This window comes from Rhinatrema bivittatum, chromosome 4, assembly GCF_901001135.1.
Source record: "Rhinatrema bivittatum chromosome 4, aRhiBiv1.1, whole genome shotgun sequence".
Classification (NCBI taxonomy): Eukaryota; Metazoa; Chordata; class Amphibia; order Gymnophiona; family Rhinatrematidae; genus Rhinatrema; species Rhinatrema bivittatum.
Window position 1 is genome coordinate 383,786,387 of NC_042618.1, and position 22,476 is coordinate 383,808,862.

The 22,476-nt window shown below is 41.9% G+C and overlaps 1 protein-coding gene across 1 annotated transcript; it reads left to right on the top strand.

Annotated features, from left to right (window-relative positions):
* Positions 1-1,186: 1,186 nt before the first annotated feature.
* LOC115091090 (protein ATP6V1FNB) lies at positions 1,187-20,343 on the top strand. The gene is made up of 2 exons (XM_029600956.1): positions 1,187-1,701; positions 19,370-20,343. Exons 1-2 carry the CDS (start codon positions 1,278-1,280, stop codon positions 19,486-19,488), a joined length of 543 nt encoding a protein of 180 aa, XP_029456816.1. The 5' UTR covers positions 1,187-1,277; the 3' UTR covers positions 19,489-20,343.
* The last annotated feature ends 2,133 nt before the right edge of the window (positions 20,344-22,476 follow it).

A 22,476-nucleotide genomic window follows, 5' to 3' on the forward strand; every position in this document is an offset into this window, starting at 1 on the left:
AGGTTGCCTCTCTGTTCTAGATTATTCTTAAAGGTTTACTAACTCCTCCTTTTCCACACTTGACCCTGGTTCATGCCCCTCTTTATTTTTAGTGCTGATTCTACACAAGTGAAGTTGCTGTGCCTTTCACCTGTACCACTGCAGAATTTTAGATTGATAGCTCCTTGTCTAGGGAGAGGTGTGTTCTTACTACTGGAGTGGTGCAGAGGACCTGCGGTACAGCCCTCTGGACAGGGCTGGTGCTAGCTTTTTTAGCTCCATGCCAACAATTACTGTGCTGCCCCTCCCCCCTCACCAATCATTCATTCTCTGTCCTGGGCCTACCAAACAAAAAAAAAAACCCATCAGTGATACAGACTCTAAAAACTGACACCATAACCTGCCCAGTGCCCCCTGCTCCATTCCACACCCTGTTATGCATTTATATTATAAATGAAAAAATCAAAGTATAGTATTGAGGTAAAAATATCACTTTATAGTTACATGCACTACTCTGCAAAATTTTTAACTCTCTCCCTTTTTTTGTGGGAGGTTAGGCTAGGCTTTTGTTTGTACCAAGTTAAGTTCCAGATTTTTTTTTTCTCCTGTAACAGAACCCTATTTTTCCCTATCTTACAATTTTTTTTTATATTTAATGTTGCTATTTTGTCGGTTTGGTATCTCCTCTGCCGTTACTTCTCGTGCTAACACTTCTATGTCTGGAGTAGGGATTCCTGCAATGACTTCTCTATACTTTTCTTGGCTAAATTTTTATTTTTTTATCAAACTTAAAGCATTTGAAAATTTTTTTCATTTTTTAAAGTAAACATTTTAAGATTAGATCTCCTCATCTCCTCTACCTTTTTTTTTTTTTTTTTTAGGAGCGGAGCATCTACCATCGTCCTGCTTTTTGGTTGTGGAAAATACTAATCAGTTTATCTTATCACTATAAACAGCTAAAGTTAGTTTCTAAAGTCTAGAAACAGTCCTCTCTCTAAGGTCCTGACCCAAACTACCACACTGAATTAACAGGGCAACTTCAGCCTCTGAGACCCAGTCGTAGTCGCTGTAACCCACATCAACCCAATATCCCCGGCTGCCGCGCAAAACCACTCTTTACCTATTCCCGGGCCCACGCCTGGTTCCTGTCCCGCCCTCTGCTGACTCCTCCCTGCCGCCGTCTCCCTGGAGACCAGGGAGTGCCGAAGCCAACCGAGCCATAAACAGTGTCCCTCCGCAGCTGGCCTCCCGCCGGGAAACCCCTATCGGCCGAGCGCTCGCGCCCAGCTGCTGTCAACATGAAGGACTTCTTGAACACCCGCACGCAGAGCTGCTGGCAGGAGCGCCTCCAAAAGGAGATGCTCGCCAGGCTGGCCTGGAAGGTCAAGTACGGCCACGACTACCCGGGGGTGGGGGTCCCGAGCGGCCGGAGACGGCGCGAAGTGAAAGCGACCGGATCGCCGGCCCCGAAGCCTGGCCTGCCCGAGATCAGCGCCCTCAAGGCGCCAAGCGTAGAAGACAAGGTAGAGGCGATCCGGGAGCTCTCCGCCAGAAGCAAGGCGTTTACCGTCGAGATGAGACCCCCGAGCCCTCAGACGTTAAAACTCCTCTACCAGGACGGGTCGGGAAGGGAGCAGTACTTGCAGCGCAGGAAGCTGAAGAACCCCGAGGAGAAGTTCCATTACCCCATCCTAACTTCCTGGGCCTACGGCTGGCACTTCGGTAAGAGCCGGCGATCAAAGCTTCCACATGGATCCAATTTCTGGCAGGAAACTTTTCGCCAGCCCTGTTTTCAATTTCCAGCATAGTGCATTGTGGGATTTGTAGTCCTATGTCTTCAATGTGCAATCAGCTCTGTAGGCAGTAAAATGCATCCCGAGGGTTTGTCCAAAAGCTTGGACTGGCCAAAAGTCTCCCCTGCCCCTGCTCCACTATAGTAACCAGTTCTCTTGGCAGCTTTGAGAGACTGAGGTTAGAAGTAATTTTGTTGGGGAACCATTAGGATTTCCAGATGGCTTCAAGTCATCAGAGCCTTCTTGGGGTTGACCCTCTTTTAAATTCCCATCTCAGTGAGTTTGGACTGTGCTTAAAGAAACCTGAACTACATATGCCGCTGTGCACCAGAGAACAAAACTTGGACTAACATCACTTATGAACTGGAATCGGCTGATAACCTTAGGAAGCTTCAGTGTTGAACAATGGTGGAATTTTCTTGTAGTTTATCTATTGAAATATAGGTTAACAAACAAGTTATGCCCTTTTATTGTCATAACTTTATACATTTGTGATGGGCTATCAACTTTTGAAATCTGGTCACAGATGTATTTAATTCAGTAAAAAGATATCATTTACAACTTGTTTATTGATATTTCTCTGTACATATCCAAGCTAATTAATACAGCAATTGTATTGCTTACAGTTTATCTTAAGACTAGGAAACGAGCATGTCCTCCCAGTCTTGGTTAAAAATGGCAAATTTATGCAATATGGGAAGTCTGCAGGCCAGAGAGGGGCTAACTGCGTTCATAGGATAGGAGCCATGAAGTTCTTGGCTTTCCCCTTAGTCCCGTTACCATATGTAAGCATGTTAATTGAAACAAATTTTGATGACCACTTGAGGTAAACTGCAAACTAGCAGAATGTAACTTAACTTTTACATTTCAAGAAAACAATTATAAAGAAAACAACCGACGGAGAGTGGTATCAGAATATTGCTTAGTGTTTCCAGTCTCATGGGCTCTTGCCCTTACAGGGCTACAACCCCTCTCTTGGCTTCAACACCGTTTTTGATCACGTCATTTACCAACTCTCTGAGGGTTTGTCCATTTCCTTCTTTTTATTTTTAAAGTGCAAAAAAGCCTCCCCTCAATTACCCGTGTTTTTTTTTTTAAATATACACCTTGTATTACCCACTATATCTACTTATTAAAACATAATATTTCACTTCAATTATGCTTGTCTCTTTGAGCTGTGTTTACTTTCCACTACTTTACCCAGATGAATCGCCCAAAACATAATATTTCACTTCAATTATTCTTGTCTCTTTGAGCTGTGTTTACTTTCCACTACTTTACCCAGATGAATCGCCCGACATTGACAATGTTTCGGCGCGCTCCTTGCGCCTGCTTCAGGGGCTATCGTTCGCTCTCAACCATTTAATTCAGCGTATCAAGGTTCTTCCTGTGTTCTCCTCATTCAAAGATGGCGCCTAAACGCGTTTAGGCGATTCATCTGGGTAAAGTAGTGGAAAGTAAACACAGCTCAAAGAGACAAGCATAATTGAAGTGAAATATTATGTTTTAATAAGTAGATATAGTGGGTAATACAAGGTGTATATTTAAAAAAAAAAACACGGGTAATTGAGGGGAGGCTTTTTTGCACTTTAAAAATAAAAAGAAGGAAATGGACAAACCCTCAGAGAGTTGGTAAATGACGTGATCAAAAACGGTGTTGAAGCCAAGAGAGGGGTTGTAGCCCTGTAAGGGCAAGAGCCCATGAGACTGGAAACACTAAGCAATATTCTGATACCACTCTCCGTCGGTTGTTTTCTTTATAATTGTTTTCTTGAAATGTAAAAGTTAAGTTACATTCTGCTAGTTTGCAGTTTACCTCAAGTGGTCATCAAAATTTGTTTGGGTTATAAATACTGAGGTTGTGAGCCAGTATATAATATATTTTTATTGGATTCGAGAAGCATGTTAATTGATACATTTTTTTCAGTAACAGCATCTGGAATGCTATCAGTTACAAAAGATGAAGCAAAGGTTTCTTTCATATATTAGCAAAATGCTCTTAATACACAGACTCATTTGCCCATATAACTTCCTAAATTGGCATGTAAAGAAAAATTAATGTTGAGACCAGGGAAAAGTATGACAGATGTAGACAGTAGAGATACTGTCCTTATTTTCTAAGCATTTTTTGCCAGATAAACTCCATGGTAGTTCTGGCTAGTAAAGTGGTTGTTTTTAGGTAGATTGGCTCTACTTTCGATAAAGTAGAATGGCTGCCATATTAGTTCACTTGAATACAAAAAAAAAAGGTTTACAAATAACAATATGTAAGGTGGCATCATTTTATTGGACTAAATAAATTTCTTGACTTCCTTTTGAGAGCTAATATTTTCTTCATTCTAGTCTGACTGGAGGAAGAGAATATTTAACTCTTGAAAGCTAGTTAAATTAATTTAGTTCAATAAAATGATTTTACCTTATATACTTTTAGTTTTTATTTATTAACCTTTTATTTCTGTAGCTTCACATTATAAGGCTCTGGTAAGTCTGTACTGGTTTTACAACTTCTATTTCATCATTTTTCCTTTTGAGAATTTTCCAGAATAAATTGAAAAAGAAGCTGAAAAACTTTAGGACTAACTTGCCTTTTCTTTCTGAGTTGGTGCTCATCCTATTTACAGGATTAGTGTAAGACCCCCAAGTCATCAAGGAAGTACATGAATTGTTATGGTTTTGTCCTATTACATGTAGGAGCTTATAGTTTTGAATTCCTTTTAAGAAAAACTGTCCATGGGTCCTACTCAATAACTTTTTTTTTTTTTTTAATGCATAGAATGGGGAAAAGTCCTTTCTGAATGAGTCCCTAACTGTCTCCAACTCCCTATGTATTCAAGTTTTCAGGAAACTTTAACATGTTTTAGAAGAAAATAAATGTTGTGGCCAAAGGGTAGAAATCAGTAGCTTGAATCAGTTTATTGCAGCTTAGGATGGAATTTTCAGAAATATAGAAACATGATGGCAGAAAAAGACATTATGGCCTATCACATTTCCCCATCCAACCAATATTTCTAGCCTTATAATTCCCATCACTCCAAAATCTCCTGTATTTATTCCATGGTTTCTTGAATTCAGATACCATTTTTGTCTCCACCCCCTCCACTGGGAGGCCGTTCCATGCATCCACTACCCCCTCTGTAAAGAAATATTTCCTAAGATTACTCCTGAGTCTATCCCCTTTCACCTCCTCCCATGACCCCCTCGTTCTAGATCCTCCTTTCCATTGAAAGAGGATTGCCTCTTGCGCATGGAAACCTTTGAGATATTTGAATGATCTATCATATCTCCCCTATTTCATCCTTCCTCTAGGGTATAAAATGCATTCAGTAAATATTCAGACACCTTCACTTTTTTCCACATTCTGTTACATTACAGCCTTATTCTAAAATTGGTAATATGCATTTTTCCCTCCTCAATCTGCACACAATACCCCATAATGACAAAGCAAAATCAGGTTTGTATAAATTTGTGCAAAGTAATTAAAAAAAAAAACAAAACTGAAATATCACATTTATATAAATATTCAGACCCTTTGCTATGACACTCAAAGTTGAGCTCAGGTGCATCCTGTTTCCATTGATCATCCTTGAGATGTTTCTCCAACTTGATTGGAATCCACCTATGAAAAACCCAACTGATTGGACATGATTTGTAAAGGCACACACCTGTCTATATAAGGTCCCACAGTTGACAGTGCATGTCAGAGCAAAATCAAAGATATGAAGTTGAAGGAACTATCTGTTGATCTTTGGGATAGGATTGTGTCAAGGCACAGATCTGGGGAAGGGTATAAAAAAAAATTACTGCAGCATTGAAGGTCCCAAAGAACACAGTGGTCTCCATCATTCTTAAATGGAAGAAGGTCAGAACCAACAGGACTCTTCCTAGAGCTGGCCGCCTGCCCAAACTGAGCAATTGCAGAAGAAGGGCTTTGGTTAGGGAAGTGACCATGAATCCAATGGTCACTCTGACACAGCTCCAGAGTTCTGCTCTGGAGATGGGGAGAATCTTCCAGATGGACAACCATCTCTGCAGTTGTACTCCACCAATCAGGCCTTTATGGTAGAATGTCCAGACAAAAGCCACTCCTCAATAAAAGACACATGACAGCCCGCCTGGAATTTGCCAAAAGGCACTTAAAAGAGACTCAGAGCATAAGAAAGAAGATTCTCTGGTCTGATTAACTTTTGGTCTGAATGCCAAGCATCATGACTGGAAGAAACTAGGCATTGCTCATCACCTAGCAAATACCATCCCTACAGTGAAGCATGGTGGTGGCAGCATCATGCTGTAGGGATGTTTTTCATCTGCAGGAATGGGGAGACTAGTCAGGATCGAGTTAAAGATGAGCAGTGCAAAGTACAGAGAGATTCTTGAGGAAAACCTGCTCCAGAATGCTCGGGATCTCAGACTGAGGTGACGATTCATCTTCCAGCAGGACAATGACCCTAAGCACACAGCCAAGACAATGCAGGAATGATTTGGGACAAGTCTGTGAATGTTCTTGAGTGGCCCAGCCAGAGCTTGGACATGTACCCAATTGATCATCTCTGGAGAGACTTGAAAATAGCAGTGCATCAACACTCCCCATCCAACCTGACAAAGCTTGAAAGGAGCTGCAGAGAAGAATGGGAGAAAATCCCCAAATCCAGATGTGCCAAGATTGTAGCATCATACTCAAGAAAATATGAGGCTGTATTCGCTGCAAAAGGTTACTCAACAAAGTACTGAGTAGCATCTGAATATTTATGTAAATGTGATGATATTTCAGGGTTTTTTAAAAATTAATTTGCACAATTTCTACAAACCTGATTTCGCTTTGTCATTAATGGGGTATTGTGTGTAGCTTGAGGAGGGAAAAATACATGTTATCCATTTTAGAACAAAACTGTAATGTAACAAAATGTGGAAAAGGTGAAGGGCTATGAATACTTTCTGAATGCACTAGACATGTTCAGATCTTTGTCTATCCCCATATCCTTTAGAACGAAGACCACTGATCATTTTAGTAGCCACCCTGTGGACTGACTCCAACCAGTTTATATCTTTTTGAAGGTGCAGTCTCCAGAATTGAACACAATATTCTTAATGAGGTCTCACCAGGATCCTACATGGGCAATATCATCTCCCTTTTTCTGCCGACCATTCCTCTCCTTATGCAGTCAAGCATCTTTCTGGTTTTGCTGTCAGTTTATCCATATGTTTGGACACCTTAACTTCTTCAGATACAATTACCCCCAATTACCCCTGCTCTTCTTTTGTGCTTAGAAGAATTTCACGTCCAATACTATGCCTCTCCCTGAGGGTTTTGCAGCCTAAATGCATGGCATTACTCTGCATTTTTTAACATTAAATCTTAGCTGCCAGATCCTAGACCACCCCTTCAGCTTCGCTAGATATCTCCTCATGTTTTCCACACCTTCCTGGCTGCCCATTCTCTCTTGCAAATTTTGATATCTGCAAAAAGACAAGCATTTCCTGATAATATTTCCACTCTGTTGCTCACGAAAATGTTGAAAAGTACACTATATCAAGCATTCTCTCTTATCCAACTCTCTAGTCACCTAATTCAATAAATTGATCAGATTTGTCTGACAACATTTACCTCTAGTAAAACGGTGCTGCTTTGGATCATACAATCTATTGGATTCCAGAAATTGCATTATCCTGTTTTAGTAGCGATTCTATTAATTCACCACAGTAGTCAGCCTTCTTTTTACTTCCACTTTTATGAATAGGAGCCACATCCTCCCCTCTTCAGTCCTCCAGAATCACTTTTGACTCTAAAGAAGCTTTGAAAAGGGCAACCAGTGTTTTTTCTCAGTACCGTCAGATGTATCCCATCGGCCCCATTGCCTTATCTACTTTAAGCTTAGTTAGCTCTAACTGTTCTGTAAATCGATTTGAGAGTTACCTCACTTCCAGTCTTATTTGTGTTTGTTTTAAGAGGTCCTGCTCTAGACCCTTCCACAATGAACACTTAACAGAAATATTTGTTAAACAATTTTGCTTTTTTTTTCTCATCAGCCCCCTTCACTTCTGAGTCTCACAATGCCACTTTTGCACTTCCTTTTATCACTAACATGTCTAAAAATGTCTTGTCCCCATTTTACCGTATATGCTATTTTTCCTTCCATTTGAATTTTTGTATACCTGACTACAACTTCTCTTAGCTTTTCCCGATATTGTTGCCTATCTTCCACTTTCTGTGATCTCTTGCAGTTTATGAATGCTAACCTTTTCTCCCTTGTGTTTTCAGCTACTTTAGAAAACCATAGCAGCCTATTTTTCGTCTTTCATTTATTTACTTTCCTATCAAAAAGGTTAGTTGCCCATATAATATCTCTTTTTAGTGCTCGCTGCTCTTCTATTTCTACTAGATTTTCCCAACCAGCTAATGAATCCTTGAGGTACTCCCCCCATTTAACAAAGTTAGGGCCAGATTCATTAAAGCTTTGGGAAAACACCTTAGTGAATCAGGTACTTAGTTTTCCTGACGTCTAGGACCCTTGCCTTTGAATTAATCTTCATCTCTTGTGCTATAATACTCAACAACACCATCTGGTGATCATTGGATCCCAGGTAATCATCAACTACAACATCAGAGATACTGTCCTTGTTGGTAAGCAGCAAGTGCAGTACCACCCCTCCTATCTGGATTCCATTACCAGTTCTCCTTGCAGAGAATCCAGAATCTGTGGCAGCCACTATTTCTAAAACATCTTCTTCAATGACTGCCTCTAGATCAGTGATGGCCAACCTTTTGAGCTCAGTGTGTCAAAATTCATAAAAAAAACCCGAGCACAACTCGGGTGGTGTGTCACTTCTAGAAAAATCCATAATTTTGTGATATTTGTAGCTCTAATTAATAACAAAGTTATAATTTTAATATATGTACTGTGTTTATTAATAAAGCAAAAACAAATAATTCTTTACCTTACCTGCTTAGTGACTTTTTTGTTGCTGAATTTCATTGGCTAAATCTTCAATTGAAGGTTGGTATTTTGTACACTTAAGCCCAAGCAAGAGTTACAAACTTTATCTGTCAGTCTGTTTCTTTTATTGGCTCCCATTCATTTTCACACCACTCCCTCCCCATCCCCCAGGCATGCACACATTCATTCTCACACGCACAGACCCCCAGGCAGGCACCTATGCATTCACACACATACACCCCCCAGGCAGAGCCCCATTCATACACTAAAGGCAGACCCCCCTCTCTTTTGCCAGCAACCTTGGAACCTCTCTCATTTCTCTGCTGCCACTGTCACTGCTGCCACATGGCTATTGGGGAGATGCCGATTGCTGCTACTGACACTGAAGTCCATTCTGCTGCCTCCTCTGTTCAGGCCCTGTGGGTTTCCACTTTCTCCATGCTGATTTCGTACATTGTGAGATCCGTAGAGAAAGTGCTATTCTTGCACATTCCCAAAGATTACATGTGCCAATCATTAAAAAGTAATCTATATTTTTTTTTTGCCTTTGCTGTCTGATCTTAGTTTTCTAATTGGTTGGTCACAGGCTTTTTTTTTTCCACCTTCCCTTTCTTATTTTTTTTGCCAATTCTTTTTATATTGTCTTTTTTTCTGTTTCTTTTCTCCATCTTCTTCCCTCAAACACACAGTCAGGTTCTCATTCTCACATGTATTTCTCTCTCTCACACGCACACAGGCTCTCACTGTCACATGCTCGCTCATACAATCATTCATACACAATCTCTCACTGGCACATGCTGTCTGACTTACACACCCAGGCTCTCTCTCACTCACACATGCTCAAGCACAGGCTCTCACTCTCACATGCTCTCTCTCATCCAATCATTCATACACACAGTCTCTCACTGGCACATGCTGTCTGACTCTCACACACAGGCTCTCTCTCTCTCCCAAATGCTGTCTTGCTCAAGCACATGCTGTCTCTGCAAACATTCAGGTCCTCACTCTCAAACACAATCTCTCATCTCATACACACACACAATCTCTCAACTCGTCTCATACACGCACACACACACACCCTCTGCAGACCCTCAGCCTCGCTCTCACCTCTGGGCCTCCTCTTTGCGGGTCACTGCAGGATGGGCCCTGCAGCGGCCCTGATCTTCTCGGGCCGTGGTGGCCCTGCTACCGGGCCTCTTCCTCTTCTCGGGCCACTGCGACTTGGAATTCGCGGCGGCCCGTAAGCACAAGAGCTGCTCCTCTTCTGCACGCGCTGATGCTTCACCTCCTTGCTGCCCACGCGGCTCCGGCAACGTTTACTTCCGGGGCTGCACAGGCAGGAAGGAGGAGGAGCATCAGCGCGTTTAAATGCGATCTGTTTCTTCAGGCCATGGTGACGTGAGCCTCACCATGGCCCTGCCTATCGCTGCGCCGAATGAGCCTCCCTGCGCCCGGGGGCATTGGGGAGGGGGAGTGGACGGGTCCGGAGGGTGGGGGGATACTAAAAACCTAATTTTAAAGGGTTGGCGCAGCCGAAAAAAAAAAAGGCTCGGCACAGCCGATTTAAAAAAAAAAAAAAAAAAATTCCCGATAATCCATGAAACGCTGCGCGTGTTAGCAAAAACGTCTCGGCGTGTCACCTCTGACACGCGTGTCATAGGTTAGCCATCACTGCTCTAGATCCTGGACTTTATTTCTCATGCTATGAGCATTAGTGTATATATCTTACCAGTTATTGCCCTTTTTTCCCATTTCTATACAAGTATTTAATGTTTTCCTTACCTTATACTTTTGTTCACCCATTCCCGATGATTCTAGTTTAAAGCCCTCCTCAGTAAGATTTGCCAGTCTATGTTGAAAGATGCTGATTCCCTTCTTTGACAGGTGGGCCCCATCTTTGCTCAGCAGTCCTTGAAACATCATCCCATGGTCCAGAAAGCCAAAATGTTCTCGTCGGCACCATCTATGTTGCCATTCATTTATCTCCAGCATGCCAGCTTCCTTGTCTGGGCTTTTATCCTTGACTGGGAGGATGGAAGAGAATATACCTGTGCTCCTATCTGCTTTACCTTCTCTCCCAGAGCCATGAAGACACTTTTGATACAATCTGTATAATACCAGGCAGAATCATTTGTGCCAGCATGGATGAACCGCATTGGATAGTAATCAGTAGGCTTGAAGATTTTCGGCATTCTCTCCTTAATGTCTTGGATTTTAGCACTCTTCCCAGAACATGTCTGTTCAGCAGATGGATTCCTTCATGCCCCCTCAGAAGGGAGTCACCAATCACCACTACCCTCCACCTCCTAGGTGTAATGATTGTTGAGTCCTCAGCTTTGGGGGTCTGCATTTTTGGTTCCTCCTCATCCTGGGATGATTTCACCTCCTTCAATTTTAGGGATGCATACCAGTACTTAAGCTCAAGGGAAATTGGAGCCAGGGTGTAGGGTCTAGTAGCCATAGTAATCTTGGTCCAGCTGTCATCATGTTCCAGTTACACCTTCCTCTCTGCTTGAGTTCTGTGTCTTTGATGCCTCAATAAACAGTTTATCGATGTAGTCCTCATTCTCCTGGATGCTTCTCAGTCTCACCACCTCTTTCCTGAGGAAGCTGATCTGCAGACATCTTTCATACTGAACCGATTCCTCACTGTAGATCAGGACATCTGTTTGGACAGCAGTAGAAGTGGCAATAGCAGCGATAGCTTTGACATTAAGATGTTTCCTGGTTATCTTTCAGTTATTGGTAGCTTCTGGTACTTGCTAAAAGAAATGAGACCTGCCAAAGGCCCTGCCTTTTCTTCAACTGTACTGAAAATAAAATTAGCCAGCTGTGGAATCCAACTGCCACCTCCACACTCAGAATTCCTACTAGTGATCCTGTTTGCTTGCTTACTTGGCAGTATGACATTGTCTTATCTTATTCTTTCAGACTACAAAGTATATTTATAAATCCGTGAGGAATGTAGTTTTGGGTTGTAGACTCTTGTTGCTGAGGGTATAAAAGTAAGCAACTAGAAATTGTTATCACAGATATCAAATATGATGCAACCAATCAAGCTCAGAAGAAATTTACCTAATTAGTTCTATTGGCAGAAGATTCAAAATGAACTAAATCACTTGCGATCCCTTCACTTTCTGGTACCAAGCAGTTGATAACTAGTAATTTATCCTAATCTATGATCTTAATCTGTTCCAGAAGTGGAAATGAGCACTGCTCCAATCAGAGGCAGTCTCCCATGGTTTACTGTCACAATCTGCACTTCTTTTCCTTTTTTGGGATTTAACACTAGCTTTTGTTTCCTAAAAATTAGAGGTTTTATTTAGCTAATATAATCTGATGATTTGGGAGGCCCTGTCACCCCCCCTCCCACCCATGAGCTGCTTTTCTTACATAAAGGTCGATGCAATAAGGTGCGTTCAGCAGAACACACAGTTTTACATGTAGTTGTGCATGCATTTTCTGCTTGTAAATCTTACTCCCGATGCAGCAAGGAGTGTTTTTTTTTTGTCTAAAATGTGCATGTAAAACTGCATCTATCGTAGTACCCTTGCATGGAAATCTCATGCGAATGAACATTACCTCCTGATGAAGAGTGGTATGCAGGCTTAGCGCAGGTTTTCTTAGTGCTGGAGATTTTACTTCTGGTCTGAGATGGAATATAGTTCCCAGTACTGTTGTAGGAAAGGCCGTAACATGACTAATTCCCTGCAGAAAGTGTGTTTCACCGAGGTGTGGCTTTTAAACACCAGGGGGAGTGGTAGGGGGCTGGAGGACTGCTGCTTCAGTTCTGGAAAGGAGGCGTTTGGATTAGCTGCCTGTTTTTCTAGAGCAGAGCTTTTTAAACTTTTCATGTTGGTGACACACTTTTTAGACAAACATAATTTCGTGACACAGTAATTCAGTCTACCAGCAAACCAGAAGTTAAAGGTTAAACGAACAAAATGTATTTCAACAATTAATGTATGTTTCCTTAAATATATACATAAATAAAATGTTCACAACACAACCTATCTCATAATAAATATTTGCAGGCTTCCACTTCCTCCATGCTGATCTCGTACATTGTGAGATCGGCATAGAGAAAGTGCTACTCTTGCACATTCCCAAAGATTACATGTGCCAATCACTAAAAAGTAAATTTTTTTTTTACCTTTGCTGTCTGATCTTAGTTTTCTAATCTGTTGGTCACAGGCTTTTTTTTCAGCTTTCCTTTCTTGTTTTTTTGCCAATTCCTTTTACAGGGTCTTTTTTTCTATTTCTTTTCTCTCCATCTGTCTTCCCTCAAACACATAATCAGGTTCTCATTCTCACACGCTATCTCACACATTCTCACACACACAGGCTCTCACTCACATGCAATCTCACACATCCACAGCTCTCACTCTCACATGCCTCTCTCTCATACATACATACATACATACATACTGTCTCTCTCGTGCACATGCTGTCTCACTCTCACACACACAGGCTCTCTCACTCCTACATGCTCTCTTGCTCAAGCACAGGCTCTCACTGGCACATGCTGTCCCTCTGCACGGGTTGCCGAAGGATAGGCTCTTCAGAGGCCCTGATCTTCCCTGGCTGTGCATGGGATCCGCAGCGGCCCTGCTATCGGGTTTCCTCCTCTTCTCGGGCCGTCGCGACGTGGGATCCGCAACGGCCCATTAATGCTGCTCTTCTTCTGTACGCAGCAGATGCTCCTCCTCCTTCCTGCCCACGCGGCTCCGGCAACGTTTTTCTTCCAGGGCTGCACAGGCAGGAAGGAGGAGGAGTGAACGTGACCCTTTTCTTCGGGCCGTGGTGATGTAAGCTCCACCACTGCCCGCCGATCTTCCTGCTATAGTTCCCTGCTTCCGCTGGCCCTGTGGACCGGGCGACACACCTCCACACTACAGGCGACACACTAATGTGTCCCGACACACACTTTGGAAAGCTCTGTTCTAGAGATTCTTTATGACTCTAATTACTCAAATGGGTGCTTTCCCTGTCTCCTTTAGGTTCTTTCTCTGCATGTCCCTCTCTTTCTCCTCCTGCTTCATCCCCCACAGGGCTGCGGCTTCTATAGAGGACCTCTCCTCTATAGAAGCCGCAGCCGGCTCCTGGTAAGAGAGAGAAACCAGCTTTTGGTGGCGGCTGCCCCCAAGTTTAGCATGGCATTAGCTTACTGCATCAGAAATTAAAAACCAAAAAAGTAGCTTGTGCATTAGGAAACTATGCTCTGAATTTCATTGTACGGTTTTAACACTCACCTTTCTGCATCAGCCTGATAGATTAGGCTTATTCACCAGTTAGGTATACTGATTCCTTATAGCTTTACTAAATTAAAGCTTCCCCGCTCTCAATTAATCCCACATACATCCTTACCTGGTGATGTTCCTCTCCTCTATTTTACAATTGGAGGAATAGTTAAAACACCCTTTTTGTAACCCATATCTGATCTAAGTTTCAGTTATTCATGGCATCTGGAAGAGGGTGATAGCATTTAACCATTTTATAAGCAGACTGGAATAGATATTCTGTGCATTTCTACACTACATAAAAATAGACTGATCAGTTATAAAATACATGGTAATAGTTCTCCTTAAATATTTACAGCCAAACAAAATCCTCTTGTGAGCCCCACCTATCACCACCTACCTTAATCCTTCTCAGTCATGGCCTTGCTCTCTTAACTCAAAGCCTGTTATTTGTTTTTTTGTTTTGTGTCCTGTCTTAACTAAATCATAAGTTCCATGGAGCAGGATATTTGTCTGAACAGTGCTGGGTACATCTGGTATGCACTATACCGATGATTAATAATAATAATGTGATCATTGCTGTAGATATTAATGAAACACTGAGAGAACCTTTATAGAGCGGCAGTTCAGCCCAAAACAGTGGTGGTATGACTGTGCATTATGAAGGCAATGGGTAACCTGTAAAGAGTGGCGGTTATAGCCCTAAACAGCAGTGGTATGATTGCAGTGGGCATCCAAGAAAACATTGCAGTAAGCGGCACAAGGCAGTGGTTACAATCTTAAACTGCCAGTGGTACAACTGCAGTGTGCTTCCAAGAATGTTGGAGCCCCTACAAGAAGACTCCATAAACAATAATTATAGTCAGTCAGACTTAGGGAAAGCAACCACTTATTCCTGGGACATTTAATGACCCTCAGATTCCAATACTTATAAAGCATGGAACTTAGGAATCTAGATCGACTCTGCTTTATCTCTATGTCCTCACATCAAGAATGTTGTAGCATGTTCTTTAAATGACATCTCTTGTGAAATCTGAAGCCTTTTCTTGATAATGGTGACCCGAGGAGTGTGACAAAAACTATTGTCATTTCTCCATTCGATCCCTGCAACTCGTTATTCTTGAGTTTACCACAGTCTACACTGGGAATGCTACAACTGATACAGAATGAGACTGCTTGCTCAGTCTTGGATATTCTGGTCAGAGAACACATTACACCTGTTTTTATTAAACTTTGTTGGTTTCCGGTTTTATGGAGAATCAAGTTTATATCATTAACCATCTTCAAAGCTATCAATGGTCTTGCACCTCCCTGTTTCAATTCAGTTCAGTTGCTTCATTCTTCATTTCTGAATCTGTTCGACATTCCATCAGTTAGATGTTTGTCTCTCAGCAAATCCCGTGAGCGGGTGTTTGGGATTGCTAGAGCCTTCTTAAAAAATGCTCTTCCAGAAGAGTTTAAGAATGAATCATCATTTTGGTGCATTTTAGGAAACCGCTGAAAGCTCATTTATTTTACCAGGCTCATAGCCCACTGCTTTAACCAGTAGGCTGCACCTTCACTCCAAAAGTCTGACTAGTACCCACTTTCAACTTCCCTCTCTGTTTCCCAAAGCTGGATTCAAACTCACAGCCCTTGAACTCCAAACACCTCTCCAGCCAGGCTAGGCCAGATCCACAGTGACATACAAAAAGGGTATTCCTTGCATTTATTGTTGTTGGAGAGAGAGGTAATTTGCCTTAGCAATCCCTGAGTGGGAACTGAACCCTGACTTCCCTGGTTCAGGGCCCATTGCTCTGACCACTAGGCTATGACTCCACTCCTGTACATGAAGGAAATTGAGAATCCAACCTTCATGATGCTCAAGAAGGAGGGCACAGTCTGACCCTTCTGGATCTCCAGAAGGACAACTTGGTGCTTTGGATGCCACATTTTGGATGGAGATGTTGCAGACGGTGATCACAGCAGTTCGGAAAGGAGGGTTTCTGGCAGCCTTGGATCTGATGGAAGTCTATCTGCATATACCTATTTGACTGGAGCACCAGAGGTTCTTGTGCTTCATGGTGTTGGGGCAGCATTTCCAATTCTGGACATTCCCCTTCGGGTTGGCTACTGCACCACCTACATTCACGAAAGTAATGGTGGTGGTGGCAGTTGCCCTGAGAAGGGAATGGATTCTGATCTACCCTTATCTGGATGACTGGCTCATTTGGGCAAAGTCCGAGGGAAAATATGACCAGGTGGTGCACTGGGTGATGGAAATGCTGCAGTCGCTCGGCTTGGTGATAAACTCGTCCAAGCGTCATCTAGTGCCGACCTAATTGTTGGACTACCTCGGAGCCCTATTCGATACCTGGACTAGTAGTCTTTCTTACCCTGGAGAGGGTGACAAAGATTCAGTCTCAGTTCACTTCTTACAGTGGCCAGTTCCAAGGGCCTGGGATTATTTACAGGGTCTGGATTCTATGGCTTCTGCGCTAGATTTGGTTCAGTGGGTGTTTGCCCATATGCGGCCTCTCCAGATGGTGCTGCTGTCCCATTGGAATCTGTTGTCAGAGGAGTATCTACGACCGTTACCGCTACTGGGGGAATCCAGATCCAGTCTCTCATGGTTTTCTCGCCACAATTTGGAGAAGGGGATGGACCTGGAGATTCTGGAGTGGGTGGTGGTGACCACAGATGCCAGCCTCAGTGGTTTGGGGCGGTCTGTCAGGGGCAGGCATCCCAAGGTCTGTGGCCAGCTGCGTAAGCGACCTAGTCAATCGTTTGGAAACGAGAGTGGTCCGCGAAGCGTTGATGTTTTTTTCTAACAAAAGTCCAGGAACAAATGGTGAGAGTGTTCTCTGACAGTGCAGCAACTGTGGCTTATATCAATCACCAGTGCAGGACAAAAAGCCGAGCTGTGGCTCTGGAGGCTCAAGGGGCTTTTTGTCTGGATGGATTGATATCTGGAGGAGATATTATCACATGTAGCCAGAGTGGACAGTGTGCAGATGGGCTATCTCGGCAGAAAACAGTTGGATTTGGAGGAATGGGAATTCTCAGTCGATACCTTTGACCTTATTCGACACCGGTGGGACAACCCCCAGCTGGATCTGATGGTATCACAAAGTAATGCCAAGATTGAACGGTTCTTCAGTCACAGGTAAGAGGTTGGAGCCAAGGGAATAGACGCTATAGTTCTTCTGTGACCCACAGAGATTCTGTTGTACACCTTTCCTCTGTGGCCGTTGATAGGCCGCATGTTGTGGTGCATAGAGAGGCATCTAGGAAGGGTTGTGCTGGTTGCTGTGTAGGGGCTGCATCACCTGTGGTTCACGGATCTGGTTCATCTTGCAGTAGATGGACCCCTCACATTGGCTCATCTGTTAGAGCTACTGCAATAAGGACCTATCTTCTCGGATCGGGTAGATAGCTTTTGTCTCATGGCTTTGCTTTTGAAAGGAGACGTTTAAGGTTGAATGGGTATTCAGAGCCGGTTATTGACACCTTGCTTCAGGCCAGGAAACTGTCCACATCTATGGAGAGTTTTTGAGGCCCAGTGTGTGGCAGAAGGTCTGGATCCTTCATATTCTGGCCTTTTTACAGCATGGCTTGGCTAAAGGCATGGCGTACAATTTCCTTCATGTACAGGTAGCGGCTTTGGGTTGTCTCAGGGGTAAGCTGCAAGGGAGACCTTTGGCATTGCATCCAGATGTGGCATGGTTTTTAAAGGGGGACAAACACTTGTGACTGCAGGTATGTAGGTTGTGTCCACTGTGGAGTTTGAACTTGATTCTTCAAGTTCTCTGTGGGCCTCCATTTAAGCCCTTGCAGACGGCATTGTTGAAGGATCTTACCTTGAAAGTGGTTTTTCTGGTCGTGATTTGTTTGGCCAGGCGGATTTCGGAGTTACAGGCTTTGTCCTGTAGGGAGCTATTTTGGAGGATGAGATATCCTTGCATACCGTGCCTTCATTTTAACCAAAGATCATTTTCTCATTCCACCTTAACCAAACTTTGGAGCTCCCTGTGTTTCCTAATTAGTCTGCAGAGTCCCTGGAGGGGCGAGAGCTTAATTTGTTGGATGTTCATCGGACTTTGTTGAGGTATCTGAAGATCACCAACAGTTTTTGGCAGTTGGATCATCATTTTGTCTTGTTCGGGGGAATGAAAAAGGAATGTAAAGCATCAAAAGGCACGATTGCTCGTTGGTTGAAAAAAGCTATTTTTTTGACCTATATTTATAAAGGTCAGAAAGTTCCAGAGGGGTTGCAGGCACACTCTACTAGGGCACAAGCAGCCTCTTGGGCTGTGTCAGTTGGTGTCACTACAGGAGATCTATAGGGCAGCAATATGGTCTTCACTGCACACTTTCTTCCGACATAACCGGTTGGATGTTTGTGTGCTGGGTGAGCAGAATTTGGCAAGAGCGGGTCTTTCCGGTGCCTGCCCAGTGTAGGGGTGCTTTGTTACATCCTACTTGTCTGGACTGATGTGGGGTACGAACAGGAAAGGAATATTGGTTCTTACCTGCTAATTTTCATTCCTGAAGTACCACAGATTAGTGCAGAGACCCGACCCCCATATTTTCAAAAGACCATTCTGATGGTGAGTGGCAAGATTGAATGAGATTTTCTGTGTGTATATATTCAGAGTCCATAGGAGGACCAGTTTTTGATTGGTTCTTAGTGTTGATTTGGGGGCTCCAGTTCTGGTTTTTTATGTTCGCCCTGTTAAAAAGTGGGAAAACTTGAGTTTTCAGTCTAGTTGGCTTGGATACAGGTCAATACTGAGGGACTGCAGGTGGCACTTTCAGATATGTAGTAGTGCCTCAACGTTTTTGTTCTCTGCCTCCATCTGCTGGTAGGGATGCAAAACCCACTTGTCTGGACTGATCTTTGGTATTTCAGGAACAAAAATTAGCAAGTAAAAAACAGTTTTCCTTTACTATGATGTCTTAAGTATCAGTTAACCAGACACTTTTCTGCACAAAAGCTACTTTGTCATGACCAGATACTAATGTACTGGGTACGTTTTGTTGCACTTGTTGAAGAAAATACATAAGTGCATTTGGTTTAACATTTTGGAGGGGAAAAAAAGCAATTTTGTATTTTGAAATACAAATGTCTGCAAGAGGAAAGAAGTTGGCACCTGATAACAGATTTCATGGACATTTCATCAAGCCAAATATAGTTTATATTCCATTGATAGAAAAGTTCTAAGTCCTGACACCTATTTGTACCTATACTTGTCTTATTAAGGATGTATGTGCATTCATGTGCCTATACCGTTTAGAACTCACATTTGGGAAATGCCTTTGGCCTATTTTGGGCAATCAGTCACATTTAATTGCTTGTTTACTGTACCTTTGACGCTCCTGTTTAGTAATTATGAATCCAGTGTTTCAGGTTCTCTGATAATAGAGTGTATAATTTCTCTTTTAGGTGACGTAGTGAAAGAAAACAAAGCTCCAATTTATGGGCGGTCTGGAATAGTGAAAGATACCTTCTTCCAGAAAAATGGAATCTGCTGGCAGTCATCAAAAACTGACAGGCTGTTGTGAGCTCATAGTGTGGATATGATTCTGTCTCCCTGGCAATCATGTTAACTTTTTTAAAAATAACCTTTTGTTTAATTAGACTTTAAAGTAGCAGAGCTCCAGCAAGGCATATCCAAAAAATCTGGTGAGCATTTCTTTCTTCACTCCCAGAAGAATTTTCTCTATTTTTGCCTCTAACTAATTGTATTGGGAGGGGGATAGTAATCTTCCTCCTTGACCAAGGGGCTTCGAAAGGGACGGCAATGAAAGGAGTAGCTTTGGCAACCCCTTGCCACCCATTTGCAAGCAGTGGTCCTAGGTGGCTCCCTCAGGAACCTTTACTTCAGAGTTCAGGAGTTTGGCCATTAGGCGTTGTTCTCTCGTGATACCTACATTTCCCACACTTTTTCACCACAGGATTCCCAGATGATTTAAAAACAAAACTATTTTTGTAGACTATTTATTTGCTTCCTGCTTAATTTTTCTTAGGTTCCTGGCTGAAATGTGGTTTTCTCTGTAAGGCTACACGTTGAGAAAATCAGAAGAGTCTACCAGCAGCCGTGCTTAAAGTAAATACCTCTAGATTAATTTTTTTCAAGCATTTTTCGATTAATTGTCAAAGTTGAGGGAGTGAAAGAATCTGTGGGATCACCTAGCCTAAGGGTGGAAGGGCACTTTAAGCCTCCTTTAGGTTCTGCCAAATTCAGAGCTGCAGCTGGCACTGCTACTTTAAGGAAGCTAATTTAAAAAAGCATCTTAACGTCTGGTTTATTTTTAATTTGAATTATATAAAATGTCATATTAAAAAACTGGATACTTGAATGTGCTTTTAACAAATTGTTATTTTATTTACATTTCTATAAAGTCTAATACATTCTTCCCTTGTCTTGCTTTTTTAACTTTTTTCATATTTCATTGTTTGTGAATTCCTCTGCAGTTATCATATGCAGAGAGAAATGAAAAAGTGGTAATATTAATAATAGAGAGCCATGTGGGAAACACAAATCTACACAGTTATATTGACAATGGCACTGGAATTTAAAAAGAAATAAAACAGATTATATATTATTGGTAACATTAGATGAGAAATATCATATAGCACAATTAAATCTAAAGTGGGGAGCTAGATCTGGAATGATGCAGCACCTGCTTAGGTTTCTGGAAGGCTGGGAAGGGAAACAGAGAGCAAAACAAAGGCTTAATTGTCTGAAAAGGTGAATACGGGCAGAGGCATAACTATAGGATTTGTCATCTAAATGGGCATCAGTTCTTCTTTGAAAATGGAAACTGAACTAGTCTGTTTTATGAGATGTGAATTCCGAGTTGAAATGATAGATTTGCCATCATTAATCTTAGGAAGAGAGTTCAAACACAAAGTAAGCCCAAGGTGTTTTGTGCGCCAGCTCTGGCTATCTCAGGCCTTAGTAGTTTGTACATTAGCTCCTTGGGTGTCCTCTAAGGTTGAATTGGAATGCTTGCTGTCAGGACGCGGCCATCCTTTGGCCTGGTGGCATTTGACTTTGATTTCCTGTAGTGCCAAACAGATCTAAAGAGCATGCTGAGACAAAACTTCAATAAAAGGAGCTAGTAAATTCTGTATTGCTGAGGAGTGCTTAATGTCTCTGACAGAGAATAAATAGCCCAATTTTCTTGAGATAATCCTTCATGGTGTATTGTTTCATCTTAGAATTTGACCCTAATTTGATAGTTTCTTACTATCAGTGGACAGTGTCTGCTAGCATGATGTATTGATTAATTACTTCAAGCCATGAAATCATTTTCCTTTTCAAAGCAATCAAACTTGAATATACATGTAGCTATAAAAATATTTCTTTCATAATTTTTTGTTATCTTGGCTTGTTCATCTTCTCAAAGGTCCATACAGCTTTTTCTTTTCCTTCTTCCTTTATTTATGCTATTTTCAAAGTATTTTTCACCTCCAGCCTCTGGTAATACAGTTGGCTGTGTAACTCAGATTTCACTAGTAATCTTTTTGTTCAAGTTTTTTCCCTTCTTTGGCTGACACTTCTTTCATAAAATTAGTCTTTCATTTAAAATGTTTCTTCTTTGGTCTTGCTTTCCTTTTACAAGGTTTGTCTATTTTCTTCTTATGTGTAAAGAGAGGAATTGTAGCCCTGCTGAAAATTGCTACAGTATAGGCTATTGAAGTGTTAATAGGTTTTACCCGCAATAAATGCACTTAACACAGGTAAATGGGCTTTTGAAAATGGCTATGATAGTATGTTACATTTACATTTTCCTTTGAAAATTACCCTGTGAATATGAATAAATATGTCCTTTTGTTATTCCTAAATCTACTTTATTCCAGCCTCATATTATTACCCCCAGAACCTTCTGACAATTGTACTTTTATACCTTTATATTATTTAAATGCCTTTTTCATATCATCTATCCCTCCCCTCCTCTTCTTCAATCCAGCTTGCCCTAATCATGTTGATTAGATATTGAACTTGTTTAAAAAAAGAGTTAATATGAATATGGACACAAAAATAAAAATAAATAACAGGTGTGACAAAACCCAACCTCCAAAACTCAACCTCCAAAACTGTCATAAAGTGGATACTATATCATCTATCGACTATTACAACTTGGGTTTTCATTGAATTGCAGCACATTCAGTAAACATTTTATATGGTAAGAGAATGATGTGAGAAATGGTGAGGCATCAGGTTCATTATCATATCCAGAAGCAAGAATACCCCTTCAGAGGAGACCACTGGGTTCTTCTGGGAGTGCAGCTAAATAAGTCAGAAATGGACTCATAATTAGTTTAGGATTGTCATGTCCCTGTTACATAGGGTGGTTCTCCAGAATTGGAATTTTTATGACTTTGAGTGTATTGGTTTATATTGGAGTGTTGTAGTTTTCCCAACAGAAATTTCTGATTACAAAAAAAATACCCCTCAGCTAGTGCATATGATAGTCAACAGGATACATAATCAGACTTCCTAAGAATAGGATACAGAATGTAATACCACATCATCCAGTCCT